The sequence below is a fragment of the Xyrauchen texanus genome, chromosome 26, assembly GCF_025860055.1.
Source record: "Xyrauchen texanus isolate HMW12.3.18 chromosome 26, RBS_HiC_50CHRs, whole genome shotgun sequence".
Taxonomy (NCBI): domain Eukaryota; kingdom Metazoa; phylum Chordata; class Actinopteri; order Cypriniformes; family Catostomidae; genus Xyrauchen; species Xyrauchen texanus.
In genome coordinates, this window is record NC_068301.1 from 7645028 (window position 1) to 7662337 (window position 17310).

The following is a 17310-nucleotide window of genomic DNA, read 5'->3' on the forward strand; positions in this document are numbered from 1 at the left end:
AAGGTTCTCGAATCTATTCCTATTTGAGTGGCTTCACAGCTTTAATTAGTGGTAAATTATCCTTTTTTTTTTTTTTTTTTTTTACAATGCCATAACTGAGTAGATTACATGAAGCAATGGTCTGAGGTTACATTGATATCATTAACTACTTTGAGTTGTTTTGACAGCCAACAACAGCACAAGTTGAGTGTGAAATTCTTTTTTACTCCAAATAACACTTAAACGGTTGTTGTTCTCCATCTGGATTGTTCGTTTTGGTTAGTTTTACAATGTGTCTCGAGACCAGAAACAGAAAACAGGCATTTAGAATCATCATGGTGCCGCCCAGTGGTTGCTCAGGAAAACTGTGGATAGGCAACCACCTAGCAACCACCTAGTCATGCTAGCCTCCACAAAGCAATGCCCTGGCAACCATTCAATTGTGGTATATTGAGTTTTGCAGGGGGAAGCACCTCTCAAATTTTCTGAAGAAAATTTTAAATGTTAGTTTGAGGTTTGAGGTTTATTTTTGCTAAGTAATAAACTACATGAACAGGTGTGAACTAACAGTTGATTTTCTTTATTTGTAATTAATAAAAAAGTAATTTGAATCCACCACAAACAGAAAAGCTCTTCCATCTGTGTTCTTCTGGATTGTTTTTTTGCTTAATGGGGAACTTTAAGCATCACTTTCAACACGACTAAATAAATGGAAAACCTTTTGTGGCATAAAGAATAATAAAGGGCAAACTTAATAATTGTGCTTAGGACAAACTTTGGTAACAATTTATAATAACTTAATAATAACTGTCAATCAGGCATAAACATAATAAAGGGTAATTATAGTTCATGTACATATAAACATAAACATAGAATAGAATAAATAGAATATTTAATATTTATATTATTAATATTACGTTATGTAATATTCTGCTACTATACAGAAAGTATTTATCTAGAAATGTGTTCCCGTAGAAAAATACAACCCTATGTTTTGATCTCATTTATTAACTTGCTGTTTGCAGATCATTAATACGCTTTTTGTAAGCAGCTAAGACAGTTTAATGCACCCTCTGCTGGCTCATCTCAGTAGTGTCTAGACAGTTCTCGACCTGCTCAGAGTAAACAAAATTACCCTAAACTTATTGCAGCAAAAATACATAAATACATCTGAGAAAAACTAATATAGTGAAAGCCTTCCATTGTAATCATAAAAATCCATTCATAGCAAGGCAGGGGAAAAAAACAGTAGGAGCAGATTATGGTTTCTGATAGAAAATCGCATTTGTTATTATTTGCATTTTACAGACTGCAGATCAGCCTTTCCACAGGTTGGAACTTTTAAAACAAATATCACATTTTCAAAATGGTAAGAGCACTCGTTTCATAGAAATACCCCTTTGCCCCATTATTTTTGTAGAAGTCTAAGTTTACAGGCATTTTTCAAGTCAGTAAGCTTTCACAACATAATCAAAAAGAAAAATAAATATGTCATATTTTAAATAAAATAGACTAGATTGTACCGGGCAATAACTCTCCCAGTTTTCATCCACTCTATTTTCCTGCATTTCTACAGGACTTCTACATCCATTGCACTTCACTTCAGAATGAGAGTGTAGTGTGTGTGTGTGTGTGTGTGTGTGTGTGTGTGTGTGTGTGTGTGTGCTTTAAAACCCAAGAGCACTGTGCTTTTCCTTGTAAACTGAAGATTCTGAAGACAGGGATAGAAATGTACGTTTACCAAACAACAAATAAAATGACTGCATGATCATGGAACATCCAGACCAATTAGGTGCAAGAGGAACATTCAACATGAAAAAATATCAAACCATTGTTTCTTTGAAAGAAATGCAAAAGCACAAATACACTTAAAGACATCAACAGAGTACAAATCGGTTCAAAATAGTCAATAAACACCTAAACTCACATCAACTTTTTTTGTCATGATATTTGTTCACAAGATGTGCAGGAATCGATGGAATCGATGTCGCCATATTTGATTTATGCTCTGTTTAGAGGAGTTCACATTTTGTGGTTCATCATAACAGTTATAGCGGCAGGTGAAATTTCCACTGTGTGGTGCTAAAAGCGAGTTAAAGGTGTACTCAGTATTTTGTTCCTCGTTAAAAAAGTGTAACTCCTAAAAACAGGAATTGTAATTTTGCAATATATGAAGGAAACCGTGATCACTCACATTAAAATAAAGACTCAGTCATATCAGAAACCTTATAAAAGCTGTTTTATTCTACATGGAGAGGGTCCGCACATGGGGGCTGCCATGTTAGAATCACATGACTAGTCGAATATTACTCGCTTAATCTAGTAACCACCCTGTTATTGGACACTTTCACTCATTGATAAAATTAATCATGGCTGACTGTGAGTAGTACATTTCTACAATGGCATCTGAAACTGAAAACTATTGATTTTAAATGATGCTGCATCCAAGCCACTAGGTGTCAGTGTAAGACCAAGATGACACAAAGACAAAAATTACTGAGTGCATCTTTAAATGTTCTCCAAAACAGATGAGGTTTTTAAGGTTAATGCTCTATCGAGTTTTAGATTAGCAAACCCTAACTTCCTACCCTAAACCTTAGACCTAAACCAATTCAATAGTGTCATAAAAAGCAAATGTGAGATGTGAGACACTTTTGGCGCACACATTGACAAGCGCAAATGCAACGCTCTATCAGTTGAGATATCATGCAATTTTATAGCACTCTAACAAGTTTGTAAATGTAGTTTGTTTTGTAAAGCAAATGTTAAAATGTATCATATTTCAAGGATCACCCAAAACTAATTTTCACTTTTGGGTGATACTTTAATACAAATTAAGATGTTCCGTTAATACTGTTTAAGCCTGCTAACAAATTATCATGATTACCAGTCTAATTACTCTGACTTATGATATTAAGTACAGTACACCAGCAGAGATCTAAACCAAATGACTTTGATAAAAATATTTGATCTACATACATTTATTTGTCCCCGGTCATCAGTCCTGTGAAAAATGAAGTGAAGCCTAAGGCTAGCATCAACACTGCCCTGCAGGTCACACTGGGAAACATTAGACTTTGTGGAAACAGATCTGGGATGTCACAAAAAAAAGTATCTGTCCTTTGGGGAAAAATCTTGCTGAGGTGATTACTGTATGCTAGCAAGGTTAACTGAACTGACTGTGTCGGCGTTTGTGTACAGATTTGCACACACAAATACACACCATTTGTGCCACCGCAACAAACATCTTTTTAAAACCAGTGCTCCAGAAAACAGTCATTAATGCATATGATGCAACTTGACCATTAGTGGTCATCCCCATGAGTCAGTTTTGTACAGTCTTCTGAAGGAAGAAAAAGGAAGAACATGTTCTTGCATTAAAAAAGTTAGATTCAGCACAACGGATAGAACAGAACACGGATGTTTTTAAAAGTGAAAGATCTTTTTGCAAAGTGTCTTAAAAAACAGTGCTTTAAAGATTAGCATCCATTTAGAAAATGTTTACATAGTTAACAACTTAAAAACAGTGTTGATAGACGAAAAAACACATTTCAAGAGAACATCCCACTAAAACTTCAATATTGCAGACCTGGCTATTTCAGTGCATATTTTATGGTAAACAACCTTGCTAATTATTCTTTGGCTTCTAATTTTGCCACTGTTTCATCAAAAACACAATTAGGTTCTCCCTCTTAACTTGGCATTACTGTGTGATAAAAAAATGCCTGATTTTTCACCATCATATATCACCAAAATATATCAAAACAATTTCGATATCTTTTTCTCATTTCTTTACCTAAAAATGCTGTCCAATATTTACCACAGTTTGGCTCACATCATCTTCACACCAAACCTCACAAAAATTATTCAATGGATTTTAAACTTTCGAAAAGTTTCCCCGTTACGCCTCAATGAAGTTGATGGTGACTTGGTGAGGATGCCAGACAGGAAATGAGGCTGCATCTGTGTCTAAATTTGGTATTTACCGTCAGGCCCAGCCGAGGATTTCCAAAACATAGGATGGCAGGAGAAGAGTGATTCATATTTATGAGTATATTGTTATTTGATTTGTTCGAGTTAGGTTTAGGTTTAGGTTTAGGATTAGGGTTGGGTTGTAGTTTCTCTGACCAATCAGGTAGCGCTTTCCTGATTGATTTTACTGAATCGTCCAATCAGGTATCGCTTTCCTCATAAATATAAATTACTTTTCCCCTGCCATCCTTTTTTGGATGGTTGACATCACAAAGTGGCCAAACTCATGAATATTAATTAGGTTATGTGCAGACAATGTCACATTTTTTTTTACTGTTTTGCTAAACAGTCGGACTTGATGACCAATTTAAGAGCTACAAAAAATATTTCACATTATTTGATTTCTTGATCCATAAGACTGGCACAGTCAGCACTTTGCTTGTGTTAGTTAGTGGATAAATACATGAATCAGTAAAATTTTGCCAGAATGACTGATTGGTCTCATGGTGAAGTTTTCGCTTCCAGTACAAGGAGTTCCGGGTTCTACATATGATATTTGGATAATGCTAAAAGTGCCCATTACGGCTACTGTAAGGGTACCCAATTTAGTTTGAAGAGTGAAGCACCATCTGCGACTCAAGAGTAATTACTGCACGCGCGCACGTGTGTGTGTGTGTGTGTGTGTGTGTGTGTGTGATCTTCTTTTCTCCTCTGATTACAGTCTCAAATGTATCATGTTCCTTTTTACCATAGGGCCAGTCAGCTTGTTTCTGTGCCATCTCAGGATCAAGCATAACTAAAAAGTCTCACTGGACCTGAACATGCTGCTGATTTCACAACTATAGGAACATATATTACTGTCCATCGAAAGATAATGACAAAGTTATTTTTGGACTTCTGGACAATTTTTGTTGCTCTATCTAGACCAAATGTATTGCAAAATCATCACTATTTCCAAGCCGTATTTCTGAACACACTCTCATCTGTCATTGGTCAGACAAATAGGTAATCCCACTCAACTTACATAATTGGTTGAGGCATTGTTAATATTTTGGATAGGCCGGCCCTCTCAAACAAACATATCAATGTTTGATAATATCATAGAGATGCAGTGTTATAGGGAAATCAACCTATAAATGACTTATTTCCAGTTGTATCTGTAGATATGCTTAATATGAGAGAAAGCATTTTAACATCGTAAAAAATAACACACATCACCTGTTCATATTTTAGATACAAATCTCAAGATGGGCTGTAAAGTTACAGATCAGTAAGTTATGTACCTATGGTATATCCTCGTTTGAGTTCTCCACGGCGAGGATTACGAGCCTTCTGTATGCTGGTGGTGTTGAGGTCCAGTTCTTCATTAATGGTTGTTCTGGCCACACTTGGTATAATGGGTGATGCCAGCGGGTTTTTGACGAGAGAACCAGTGTAACCCTCATCAGGGATGTCCACTGACTGAGACTTCTTCTTCAACCTGAAATAAAAAGAAATAAATTGAGTATACATTAAATTCAAATGCAATTACAGTGCAATAAATAACCCAGCTTCGCTTGAATTTTGGCCTAGCTTACAATCGGACAATTTCTAACAATTTTCAGATTCAAATACTTTAGTCATTGTTCTTGCTCCATACTATTATACTTTAACTTTTCAAACTGAATAAAACTGAGAGTTCTAATGGATGGACATGCTGCAGTTATAGCGGAAGCTGAAGTCCAAGAGTTACAGACAGAACAAGTGGCGGGGACATTAGAAAACCTAATACTGTTAAAACGATTTCATAGGCACTTTGTAAGAATAAACCAACTGTTCACAGGAGTCTCCAACATGGAAAATGTATATATCAATGAATTTTTAAATTGTGATTTCCAGCCCTGGAATAAAGACATGGATATTTATAATACCTCAAAAGGTGATGAAAAATTTAAGGAAATTTCTATGAAGAATAACATTTTTGTATTACTATGTTATGATCAGCTCTAAAATATTTAGTCAGCTAAAAAAATATATATTTTTGAATGCAATCTCTAAGAAATGATTTTTAAAAATTCCTTCTCCAGTAATTTCAAATGACTGGAAAATACATTTGTCTTGAATTATAATTAGATTTGTTTCTCCTGTTTTGTTGTCATAAGTCTGATTGTAAAGAGATTCCCTCATGCCATCCCAGAAGTGTTAACCCTTTCTTGAACAAAAACAAAGATTTTTAGTCAAATATCTCAGCTCTGTAGGTCCATATAACTCCAGTGGTTAAATCCATGTATTAGAAGTGATATGATAGGTGTGGGTGAGAGATAGATCAATATTTAAGTCCTTTTTACTTTCACATTCTTCTTTTGTTTTTGACGATTCACATTCTTTTTGCATATCGCCACTTTCTGTGCAGGAAGGAGAATTTATTTTAAAAACTGACTTAAATATTGATCTGTTTCTCACCCACACCTATCATATACCTTCTGAAAACATGGATTTAACCACTGGCGTCTTATGGATTACCTTTATGCTGCTTTTATATGCTTTTTGAGTTTCAAAGTTTTGGACCCTCTTAACATGCATTGTATGGACCTACAGAGCTAAAATATTCTTCTAAAAATCTTTGTTTGTGTTCTGCAGAAGAAAGAAAGTCATACACATCTGGGATGGAATGAGGGTGAGTAAATGATGAGCGAATTCTCATTTTTGGGTGAAATATCCTGTAAAGAAACATTATCCATTCTATCTCTGATGACCAACTACAGATGTTGAGAAGTGATTTGGTAATGTTATTACATTTTGAAATCAAATCAGGTTGCAAAAGGATATCACTGTTGACATTGGCAAAGACTTTGAGGGCATTAAGACCGTTAGTTTTTTCCTCATGGCTAAATCACCTGCTTTTATTTTCCCTCAGTGACTCATAAAGATGTCATAAAGCTCAGTTGAACCTATCAGTTAATGGACTTCCTCTCATTTACAACATGCAAATGTCATGTTAAATGAGAAACAGCTTGCCAGAAGAGTTTTATATGTCATTACAGTTAATCAACAGCACCCAGGTAACTGTTCCTTTGGTTGTGTTTCAGTTGTGTCCAGTACAGCCAAACACAAAGTTTACACATTAATGACTAACACGATGTGGATTGTAGACTTATACATATTGAAGCTAGACTTTTTCATTCCAAATTTGCTAATTTTGTTGCCTTAATACCACAGTTTGAAAGATTTTCTAAAGAATCACAAAGTGAAATATGATTTTTGTAATTCATCAAATACGAACGTCTCATTTATGCTCCGATAACTGCTGCTGTAAGACCCAAATAGCTAAAAACTTACATCTGCTTTTACCTTAGGAAGCTCTCTAAAAAATGTGCCATTGTTTACTTGTCTGTAAGCTTGCTTGGCTGAATAATCCAATGTTATATCTTAGATGTCCAGAACAAAATATGCCATTCAGAAGGAAAAGAATGCAAACAAATCATCAGAAAATATGTTTTCGATTATTGAGGGTAAAATATGTTTTATCATAGCAAAGGCGGGGATCTCAGCTTTATAATGAAACCTAGATTTAGCTTCTAGTCCACTCAGAGTCATATGAATTAGAGTGTCACCTACATTTCAGATCTGTATATTGTGAAGGAATGTGATAGAGAGAAAAAAAAAATTCTAGTGCTTTCTGCCATCTAGTGGAATGAAAATAGACATTTCAAATTGTGGTTGTGTGACCAGAACCAGAATTACATGTTTACAAAGTAAGGACAACAATCACAAAGGGGAGGATCTCGGCTTTCTAATGACACCTAAATTGAGCTTCTAGTCCACTCAGAGGCCGAAATATTTATATATATTTGGTTCAAGGGTGGTGCTTAAACTGACAATTAGACTCAATGTCTATGGATGAGCACATCTGTGAGGGCTAAAATACATTAGAGCGCCACCTAGATTTCAGATCTTTTATTGTAATGGAATGTGATAGAGAGAAAAAATTCAAGTGCTTTCTGCCACCTAATGGAATGATTATTAGACTTTTCAAAGTGTGGTTGAGTGAACAGAACCAGAATTGCATGTATACAAAGTTAGGACAACAACAAACAAAAAAATAATTCTAAAGAAAATATAATAAAATAAAATACAAAAAATGCATGTTTATAATAAGATTATAAACACATACAATATTATTTCTGAGATATTGGAGCATTTTTTATTATTATTTATTTGGGAGGTTCTCCAGATTATGTTAAATTATACCAATTTCTTTGCAATTAGTCCACACTAGGCGTGAATGGTGAGCTTTTGAAAAATTGCGCCAGAGTTTAACACGCATCTAAAGACATGTTAAAGGTGAAATTTAGGTGTTTATAATGCAGAGACAACTACTTCTTCCAATTTTTAAAATCATTGTAATAATAACATAATGTCATACAGACCTTTCACTCAATTAAGAACTAACACATTTAAGTGAAAGAGAGATAAATGCTTTAAGTAACTTGTAGAAACTAGATTCCTAGTTCTGTATCAGCATGTTTAACGAGGGGCAGGAGGGCATTACTTGAGATTATGACAGATTTTAAGCTGCTCAGACTCCTGCTGACTAAAACTCCTTAAATATTACATAACAACAGCAGGTTCTACATTAATACTATATGAGGCTGACGTTATTAGACATTAACATTTTAACTAACCTTCATCTCACCCATTTTATTATGATTTATATTGCCTATTTGCCTCCTTATCTAACCATTGTAAGTGTCAGTTAATGGTTCTTCCTTGTGTTTAGACATTAATGGCAAGTGAATAAAGCATTTACAAATGTTGAATTAATTAGATACTTAATTAGCATTTAATCCACACATATTTACCTTTTAATTTAATTAATTCCAGTTCATTTATATATGGGTGTCACTTCAACTTCTAGCACTTTCATGTCCCAGGTGTTGATTTTTATAAAAATATAGATTTATTTATTTATTTTTAGATGAAGGTCTCATAAAACTGATTTGGAAACTTTTTAATAGGCCTTTATAATTTATTTTTGGTACCTTTTTATATGTCTTTTATGTATAGATTTGTATCGTTTTAGCCTTTCAATATTAAACAATGAAAATCCACAATAAAAATTTTAATAATTTCAATTAAACTATTATAATTTAATACTTATTGTGAAAAAAAATTATTTTTTTTATTTGCAAAAATTACAACTGCTCTCATGTCATTTCCACCATAATAAACTATTTTGCCACTAATACTTTTTATTTTTACTTTTTTACCCACACATGATGTAATGTTGCTAAATTATGCAAAAAGTGTGAAAATATTTAATTGTGTGTATTTATGTTACATAAAATATTAGTTTTGAAATTAGTCATTAACAAAAGAGTCTGACATTTTATTTAAAAAAAATATTATTAAATACAGTACAGAATTTGATATGTGATGGAAATGACACTGTGGTGGAAATTTTTATAACTTTCAGAAAAAATGACAAAATTATATAAATCCCCTGTGGTGTATGTACAGCTCATACACTGTTTGGACAATGCAAGTAGACCAATAAAATAAAATATAAAAATAGTGAGAGTTTGAAAAATATCCCTTATTATCATGCAATACATTTTTAACAACAGAAGACAGAAACTCGATAAAAATTGTTGAATAGGATTCAGCAGAGGCCTTATACCACATGCTTAATAAAATGAAGACATATTCACTTTCTGTGCCTTTGTTGAAGAGAGGTTCTGACATCAAAATGTGAAATTGTGTCATTGTTGAATATGTTGAACAAGAGCAAACATTAACAAAATGAATTAGACTATCGACCCTTTTCGCATTTCATTTGGAATACGGAAGTAAACGATAATGGGTAAACTTAGCGGTGAATAGAAGATCACAGCAAATATAATTTTTGTTTATCGGTTTTCTCCAACAGCAAAAGAAAAAATCACTTATTACAATTTCACAGCTTTTCTGAAGAAGAAAAAAATAGAGATCAGTGGACTGAAGCAGTCAGAATATAGAAACAGGCCAAACTCTCGGTCACGTCCTCAGCAGTTGTATTAGAAACCTCATCGCATCTGTGGTAACACATTGTATTATTATTATTATTATTATTATTATTATTATTATTATTATAAATTGCAAATATAAAAAAGATTTACACTGCTAAATGAGGCTTTGAAAAGGGGTCCATTGGGGAAACTTCAGTTTTCATAAAACAAGGATGGAAACAGCACAACCTAAAATGCCAATGCACTCCATGTAAATAGAGATGTCTGTGGATACATCCACTGGAAAGCTGACATAAAATATAACAGAACTGTTTATGCAGCAAACTCATTTGCATGCCTTGGGCAGTGTATTCATCATGACACTAACCATTTTTACTTTGTTTGTAATGAGGTCTACTCTTGTACTTAATGCAACAGTATTTGTTGCTTAAAACATGATTTGATCAGCTTTTATCTTTATTTTGGCTTTATATCTTTAATCTCATCAAGTCCTAGTAATAAAAATTAGCTGATCACTCATTTGGTTCATATTCAGAAGTATCAGTAGACAAAAGAGTTTAAGGCAAGCTGAAATATATTTACCATTTCTATTAAAAGCAACAGAGATACTCTTTAAGATAGAAATGTGGGATGAATAAATTATGCTGAGAGGTTGCCCTTTTCAGAGAGTTTTCGAATTAATCTGTGATATCTCTAGAGATTTAGGTGTGATATTACATTATTTAATATGCTGACATATTTGCATAAAGTTATTCCTCAGGAATTACAGCAACGTCAAGGCAATTTCAACAGGACTATATATTTAAGTGTTGCATTCAGTGTTTTTTCTCCATCCCTCTTGAAATATCACCCAAGGTCTCCAAGCTTGTTATGCAAGCACTTCACTTATAGTACAAAAGTGCAACATCCACTCGAAGAAGAGTACTACATGTTCCTTAGTGCTCTCAAAGTTAGACACTCTAGTTTTTGTAAAGTAATCTTCCTTTCAGCAAAGAGAAGACAGAAAAGTTGAACTAAACTAGCCTTGCATTACAGGCAACAAAAGAATAATGTTAAAATGACAGAAAAGTTGTACACAAAACAAAAAACCTAAATACAGAAAAATAGAGAGAGAGAGCGACTGACAGTATTTTGCAAAGTAAATTAATAAATAGATGCAAGAAAGAAACGACAAAATCACAAATCAGTGGGCAAACAAATGCAAGAAATAAAAACAAATCACAATTCTGTACGCAAATATTCTGAAGACGCTATCACTGGCGATTACATTTTGAATGCTAAACATTTTATCAATGTAAGCTAATGTACACCAAAAGTACACCGCACATCTAAGCCTGAAATGATCTACAAAAATGGTTTTGAATGGAGGCTAAATTAATTGTATAAGTTTAATACTTAGAATAAGGGGGTTTGAAGAAACAAACTGAGGAGGGCCTGAAGGTAATTGTTCAATCAAAGATATTCAATGGTTATACTGTATATGCTAGTGGTGACACTGAAGAAACTGGACTCAGTTCACTCGTGAATACTTTCCAATGTGACATTTTAGAAACCCAAAGACCTTCTTCCACTCTGCCAATCTTTTGCTCTTGACAAGCAAGTATTTTTCTCTCAGAGAAATGTTCTATTGGAAATGCAGTAAGTGTATTAAACACAGTCACACAGAGCAGTCACTCTAAATTAGCCATGTGTTGTTTGAGCAGCAGTATAACTAGTGGTTAGATGGTTCTGCACAAACTGTGTGTGCCTGGTGTTTGTATTTATAGAATGAAGTGTTATCAGGGATTTAAATTGTCCTACTATTGCCTTCCTAAAAATCAGAGGGCCTTGTTGACCTCTTGCATAATTCAGGTGGGACAGCATGTTTCTTTTATCGCACAAGAAATTGCTTTTATCTTACAGTACTAGATCAAAGATCAGAACTGTGAAAAACACATAGCATTGCTTCTGTTGGCTAGTCTTGCTAGTAAATCTTGCACATGTTTCTTACTGCCTCATTCATCAAGCCCTTCCTTGAACAATTATTATTTTTCGAGACAGTCTAATCTGTAAAATCTTAATAGTGCCATGCTTTGTTTGCATATATTGCATATTGCATATATATCTCATATTGCACATATTATCCAAAGATATTGCATTAGATCTTTATGTCAACTTCTTTTTTAGTAATTAAGACTACTTTTTTGAACATATTTTTATGTTTGGAATAATGTACTGATTTTGCTCTTATGGAAAGAAATTGGTACTTTTATTTACCAAAGTGGCATTCAACTGATCACAATGTATAGTCAGGACATTAATAACGTAAAAAATGACTATTACAATTTGAAACAAAAAAATTCAGAGCTTCTTAAACTATTTCAAAGTGTTCTCATCAAAAAAATCCTCCATGTTCAGCAATGACAGCTTTGCAGATTCTTGTTATTCTAGCTGTCAGTTTGTCCAGGTAATCATGTGACTCCACGAATCCTGTAGCACTTGCCATAGATGTGTCTGTCTTGTCGACACTTCTCACGCACCTTACAGTCTAGCTGATCCCACAAAAGCTCAATGGGGTTAAGATCCATAACACTCTTTTCCAAATATCTGTTGTCCAATATCTGTGTTTCTTGGCCCACTCAAACCTTTTCTTTTTGTTGTTCTGTTTCAAAAGAGTCTTCTCTTTACAGTTGTACATGAATCTGGTGTTGAGTGGGTAGAATTCAATGAAGCTGTCAGCGGAGGACATGTGAGGCGTCTATTTCTCAAACTAGAGACTCTGATGCACTTATCCTCCTGTTTAGTTGTTTATCTGCCCTTCCACATCTCTTTTTGTCCTTGTTAGAATCAGTTGTCCTGTTTTTGAAGACTGTAGTGTACACCTTTGTATGAAATCTTCAGGTTTTTTTGGCAATTTCAAGCATTGTATAGCCTTCATTCCTCAAAACAATGATTGACTGATGAGTTCCTAGAGAAAGCGGTTTCTTTTTTGCCATTTTTGACCTCATATTGACCTTAAGATATCCCAGGCTATTGCATAATGTGACAATTCAAAAACAAACACAAACACAAAGACAATGTTAAGCTTCATTTAATGAACCAAATAGCTTTCAACTGTGTTTTATATAATGGCAAGTGTACCAAATTTTCTAGTACCAAATAAACAGTTTAACATGATTACTCAAGGATAATGTGATGAGTGATGACTGCTGGAAATGGGGCCTGTCTAGATAGAACATAGACTATGACATATCGTAACTTACAGAAGACTATCCCAATTGAAACGAGCCCAAACACAACATAATATGATAAGTAGATCTTGAAATATTCCTCAAAGAGTGTACATGGAAAGATGATGCACAAAACGGCACTCAACACACAATGTGTGTGTTTGTGTGTGCGAGTTGTTTTTTGTGGTTTACAAAAAAAAAATTATCGAGGGTATTACGCTATAAATGTGGTTTATGAAGACATCCCTTGTGTCTCTTTAATTCACAAAGCTTTTAAAACATAGACAATTATGTTTTTTGTTTATTTTTTATGTAAAAATGCTAAAAGGTTTCTTTGATTGTTAGGTTTAGGTTTAAGGGTAAGCTTAGGGGATAGAATATATATAGTTTGTAATACATAAAAATCATTATGTCTATAAATAAAACCTCTGAAATAAAACAATGAAATGTAAAGAAAATGGTCCATATTTTATTTGTGTGTGTTTTCAGATATATATGAACAAAGTCAAATAATTGTATTCCAATTGGATTGAGTAAAAAGGAAATTCGTAAAAAAAATTAATCATTGTTCAGGTCAAAATGACCAGAACACAACATAAGGGTTAAAGTATGTTTTTTAGATATCTATTTCTAATATGTACCTTGATACCAAAGTAAAGAGCAAGGTATTGAACTGTGGAACTGGGATTGGGAAATCATGCAAGCTGGACACAAACCAATGTCCCTACAAGAGCTCCACAACTCAATTGATTTGTGAGCATGTATGATACCGCAGCAACTTTGATCCACATGGACAAAAAAAAAAAAAGGTGTAATCCAACTACAATTTCTTTTCAAGTCTTACATAATTTACTAAGCTAGTCCATTAACAGAGAAAAATCTAGAGATGAAGCTTGATTTTGTTATTAGGAGGATCTTTTGAAAAGTCCACTGCGTTTCTATGGAGACTGAATTTTAACAGGTTTCCCACAGTCATGGAAAACCTGAAAATATCAGGGAACATTGAAATTGTGATTTCCGAGACTGAAAAAGTAATCTTTTAATCCTTTTTCTTTTAATCCTTAGTACATTTATTGGATTACTATTTATAATTATTATATATCTGATGTAATTTGTTAATGTGACACTGGTTGTCTGCTTGCAAAAAACAGTAAATAAAGTGAATACGTATTTTTTTTTTAGGGCTGTGAATCCATTAAAACACTTTTCTGTGATTAATCATGGTACATGGTACATTAAAACAAACATTAAAATATGATCATAAATATAATACATTTATACTTTGTCTCAAAGAACTTGCAAGAAATTGGTTAATCGTCATTTATTTTAATTATTTTAATATATACATGTTAATTTTTTTAGTTTTTAGTTTTTTTGCAAATAGAGTTAGACACATTTTTACAGGTATAAATCTTTGAAAGTATATATTTATACGTGCCATAAAATCAGTGAACATGCTGTAATTAAATGCTGGACAAAATCTTGTGCTGTTATCCAGTGAACTATTTTAATTACAGAATCAAATGGGCAGATTCAATTCATATCAAGCTTTATTCACACACAAAAAAAAAGAAAAAAAGTTAATTGCCAATGCATTATTAGGCACTATACAGATATTAAACAATAAACGCTTTAAAAGCGTTTAAAAGTTTAAAATCTTAAAACAAGCGGTTTCGCGTTTGACACCGGTTAAGATGAGAGTGAGTGATCGTATTCAGGCAATGCCAAGAGATACAGTATGGATGCTTGCCCGTATCTCTCCCACACCTGGTTCACCGCATGCGGGTGAAGTCTCCATACAATAAATCTGCTCTTGGGTTTATTACGTCTGGGACATGCGCTCTGCATAATGATTATTCCACACAATCAGTTTCTGTGATAGAATGTGCAGTCGAGTCGAGCGTGTACCTCCTGGAAATGTATCTGTAGCTACAGGAATTGCGGAAAACATAAGTGAGGAGCAAAAAAACGGATAGCACAATAATTGTGTTAATTTTTATACAGCGCTATATCCAGCGATAAAAGAAACATTGTGGAAATTAATTAATTAAAAGGAAGGGAAACCTATCTTCAAATCTTGTATCTGGCTTTTCTCTGCGCAGGTAACCCCACCTGTTTTTAATATAATCGATAGAAAGACACACATATGATGGAATCTCCCTTTTCCAGGCAATACAGCATGGATTCCAACCGAGACAACAGCCTGGTACCACCGCAGGTAAAAATAACACTAAACCTCAAAAGACTCCCATCCAAACAACACTGCTGAATGCATTTTGACAGGCACAAAAGAGGAAACACATAACAACAAATATGGTAAATGAAAGGGGCCCTTTAACATTTCAGATCCCCAACAAGCCATCATCAATAAAACAGAAATGGAGTCTGTCTTTTTTAATGCAATTGGGCCAGCCAGTAGACCCTGTCTGGAAGCCTTGAGCAGGATATTTCATCATGAGAACACTGGAATGGAAAGTGCATATGGAGGCATCCAGATTGTGGCATCCATCAACGGGGATGGCAGCTGTGCACGGTGTGGGAAGTGTTAGGGGTTAGAGGGGATTATGTAATCCTCTTGAGATTTTTACGCTTGAACCTATGCATCATAAGGCTACAGCAAAATTTCAAGAGCCCTACTTATGTTTCTGTGCTGTCTCGCATACAGTCTGCATTTATTAGGATGGGGATTAACTTCACCTGGGGCCTGTGCCATTTACATGATAATACTCGACTTTACCTAATCTCCTTTTTTCGGCTCCTCTTGGAGCTTGAAACTCTTCTTCACAAAGTACAATGTCACTTCGAGCAAGCTCACAAGTATGTGTCTGCTCTGCTTCAAACTTCACCATCTCTTTTTGTATGTGTTTGAATGCGTTTTCAACTGTACCTCAGGCATTGGGTATTCACATTGAATTCACATTGATCTATTGAAGGTGTAGTTCACCCAAAAATCCAAACCTTTCTTCCATGGAACATGAAATGAGACATTTAAACAATTGAACTGATCACTCTTACAATGAATGTGAGCAGTGGCTTCTAAAAGGATGCAAAAGCACTATAAAAAGAACCTAGAAGTGGATGAATATAGTGCACAAGCCATAAGACTTGTGCACTATATTTCACATCTTCTGAAGTCATACGATAGCTTTGTGTAAGACCAATAAGTCATAAATCATGGATGCCCTTTTATGTTTCTGCCGGTGGGTGCTCTATCGACCAACAGCTCCCTTGAATATTCTTCAAGATTTCTCGTTTTGTGTTCCATATGCTTTTGGAACAACATAGGTTGAGTAAATAATGACAGAATTTTCATTTTTGGGTCCACTATCCCTTTAAGTATCAAGTGAAAGCCAGTTGTAATGACAATGCGAACACATCAAATAAAATCAACTGAGAATTCACAACTATTTTTTGAAAACAGATTTTCACAACACTGTTGTTTAATTCATGCATCAGACAGGTAGACCGCCAGTCAATTGACCATTGTAGTCAATGTAAACAAATGCACACAAAGTCAAATAATCACTAATGAAATGCATATTTGAATAAATAATTTTAAATGGACTTTCCACAAGCATTCAAAGTCATCTACCTATATATTATTCCCACCTTCGATGGCAATATTTGGCAGACAATGTATAATCATCTTACCTGAGATCAGTTATATATTTTAAAAGAAATTATACTACAAATACTGTAAAACACCTCTTTGTACTGACCTCTTTGTGCTGAACATACTGGATTCTTGTTCTCCTGTGTTGAATGGGTGACACAATGAGTGGACCTGAAGGAGGAATGAGAGGAGAAGAGTATGGTTACAGGGAGTGGTCCAATCACCATCTCGTGGTATCAGGTTAAAAACAAAATCCAAAAACCAATATCCTCACCTCTGCTGAGCAAATTACAGCTGACATTTACAATCCAACAGCCTTGAGCAGAATCAGACTAAGTTTGTTACATTCATGAGTGTTTGTATTCTGTTGGCTAATTGCCGACAAGATGGTAATTAGTAAAGGAATTAGCTTGTAGATCCCCATCCAATGTCTTGGTAATCTAACTTAACTAAAGCACAGAAGATGGAATCTATACAATCATTGTGCACTTTTGTACAAAATACTAATGCAATCCGTGTTCAATAAGATCAGCTTTTGTAACCCTGTCTG

The 17310-nt window shown here is 34.2% G+C and overlaps 1 protein-coding gene across 2 annotated transcripts in view; it reads right to left on the reverse strand.

Moving 5' to 3' along the window:
* The window catches only part of LOC127620338 (oxidation resistance protein 1-like), a 73448-nt gene that overhangs the window by 45174 nt on the left and 10964 nt on the right, over positions 1 to 17310 (reverse strand). For both annotated transcript variants that reach the window (XM_052093542.1, XM_052093541.1), the window contains exons 2-3: positions 16867 to 16931; positions 5235 to 5431 (exon numbers count right to left, since the gene is read on the reverse strand). In XM_052093542.1, the coding sequence (XP_051949502.1) occupies positions 5235 to 5431; positions 16867 to 16883 (214 nt within the window). In that variant the 5' untranslated portion in view covers positions 16884 to 16931. The remainder of the gene's footprint in view (positions 1 to 5234; positions 5432 to 16866; positions 16932 to 17310) is intronic.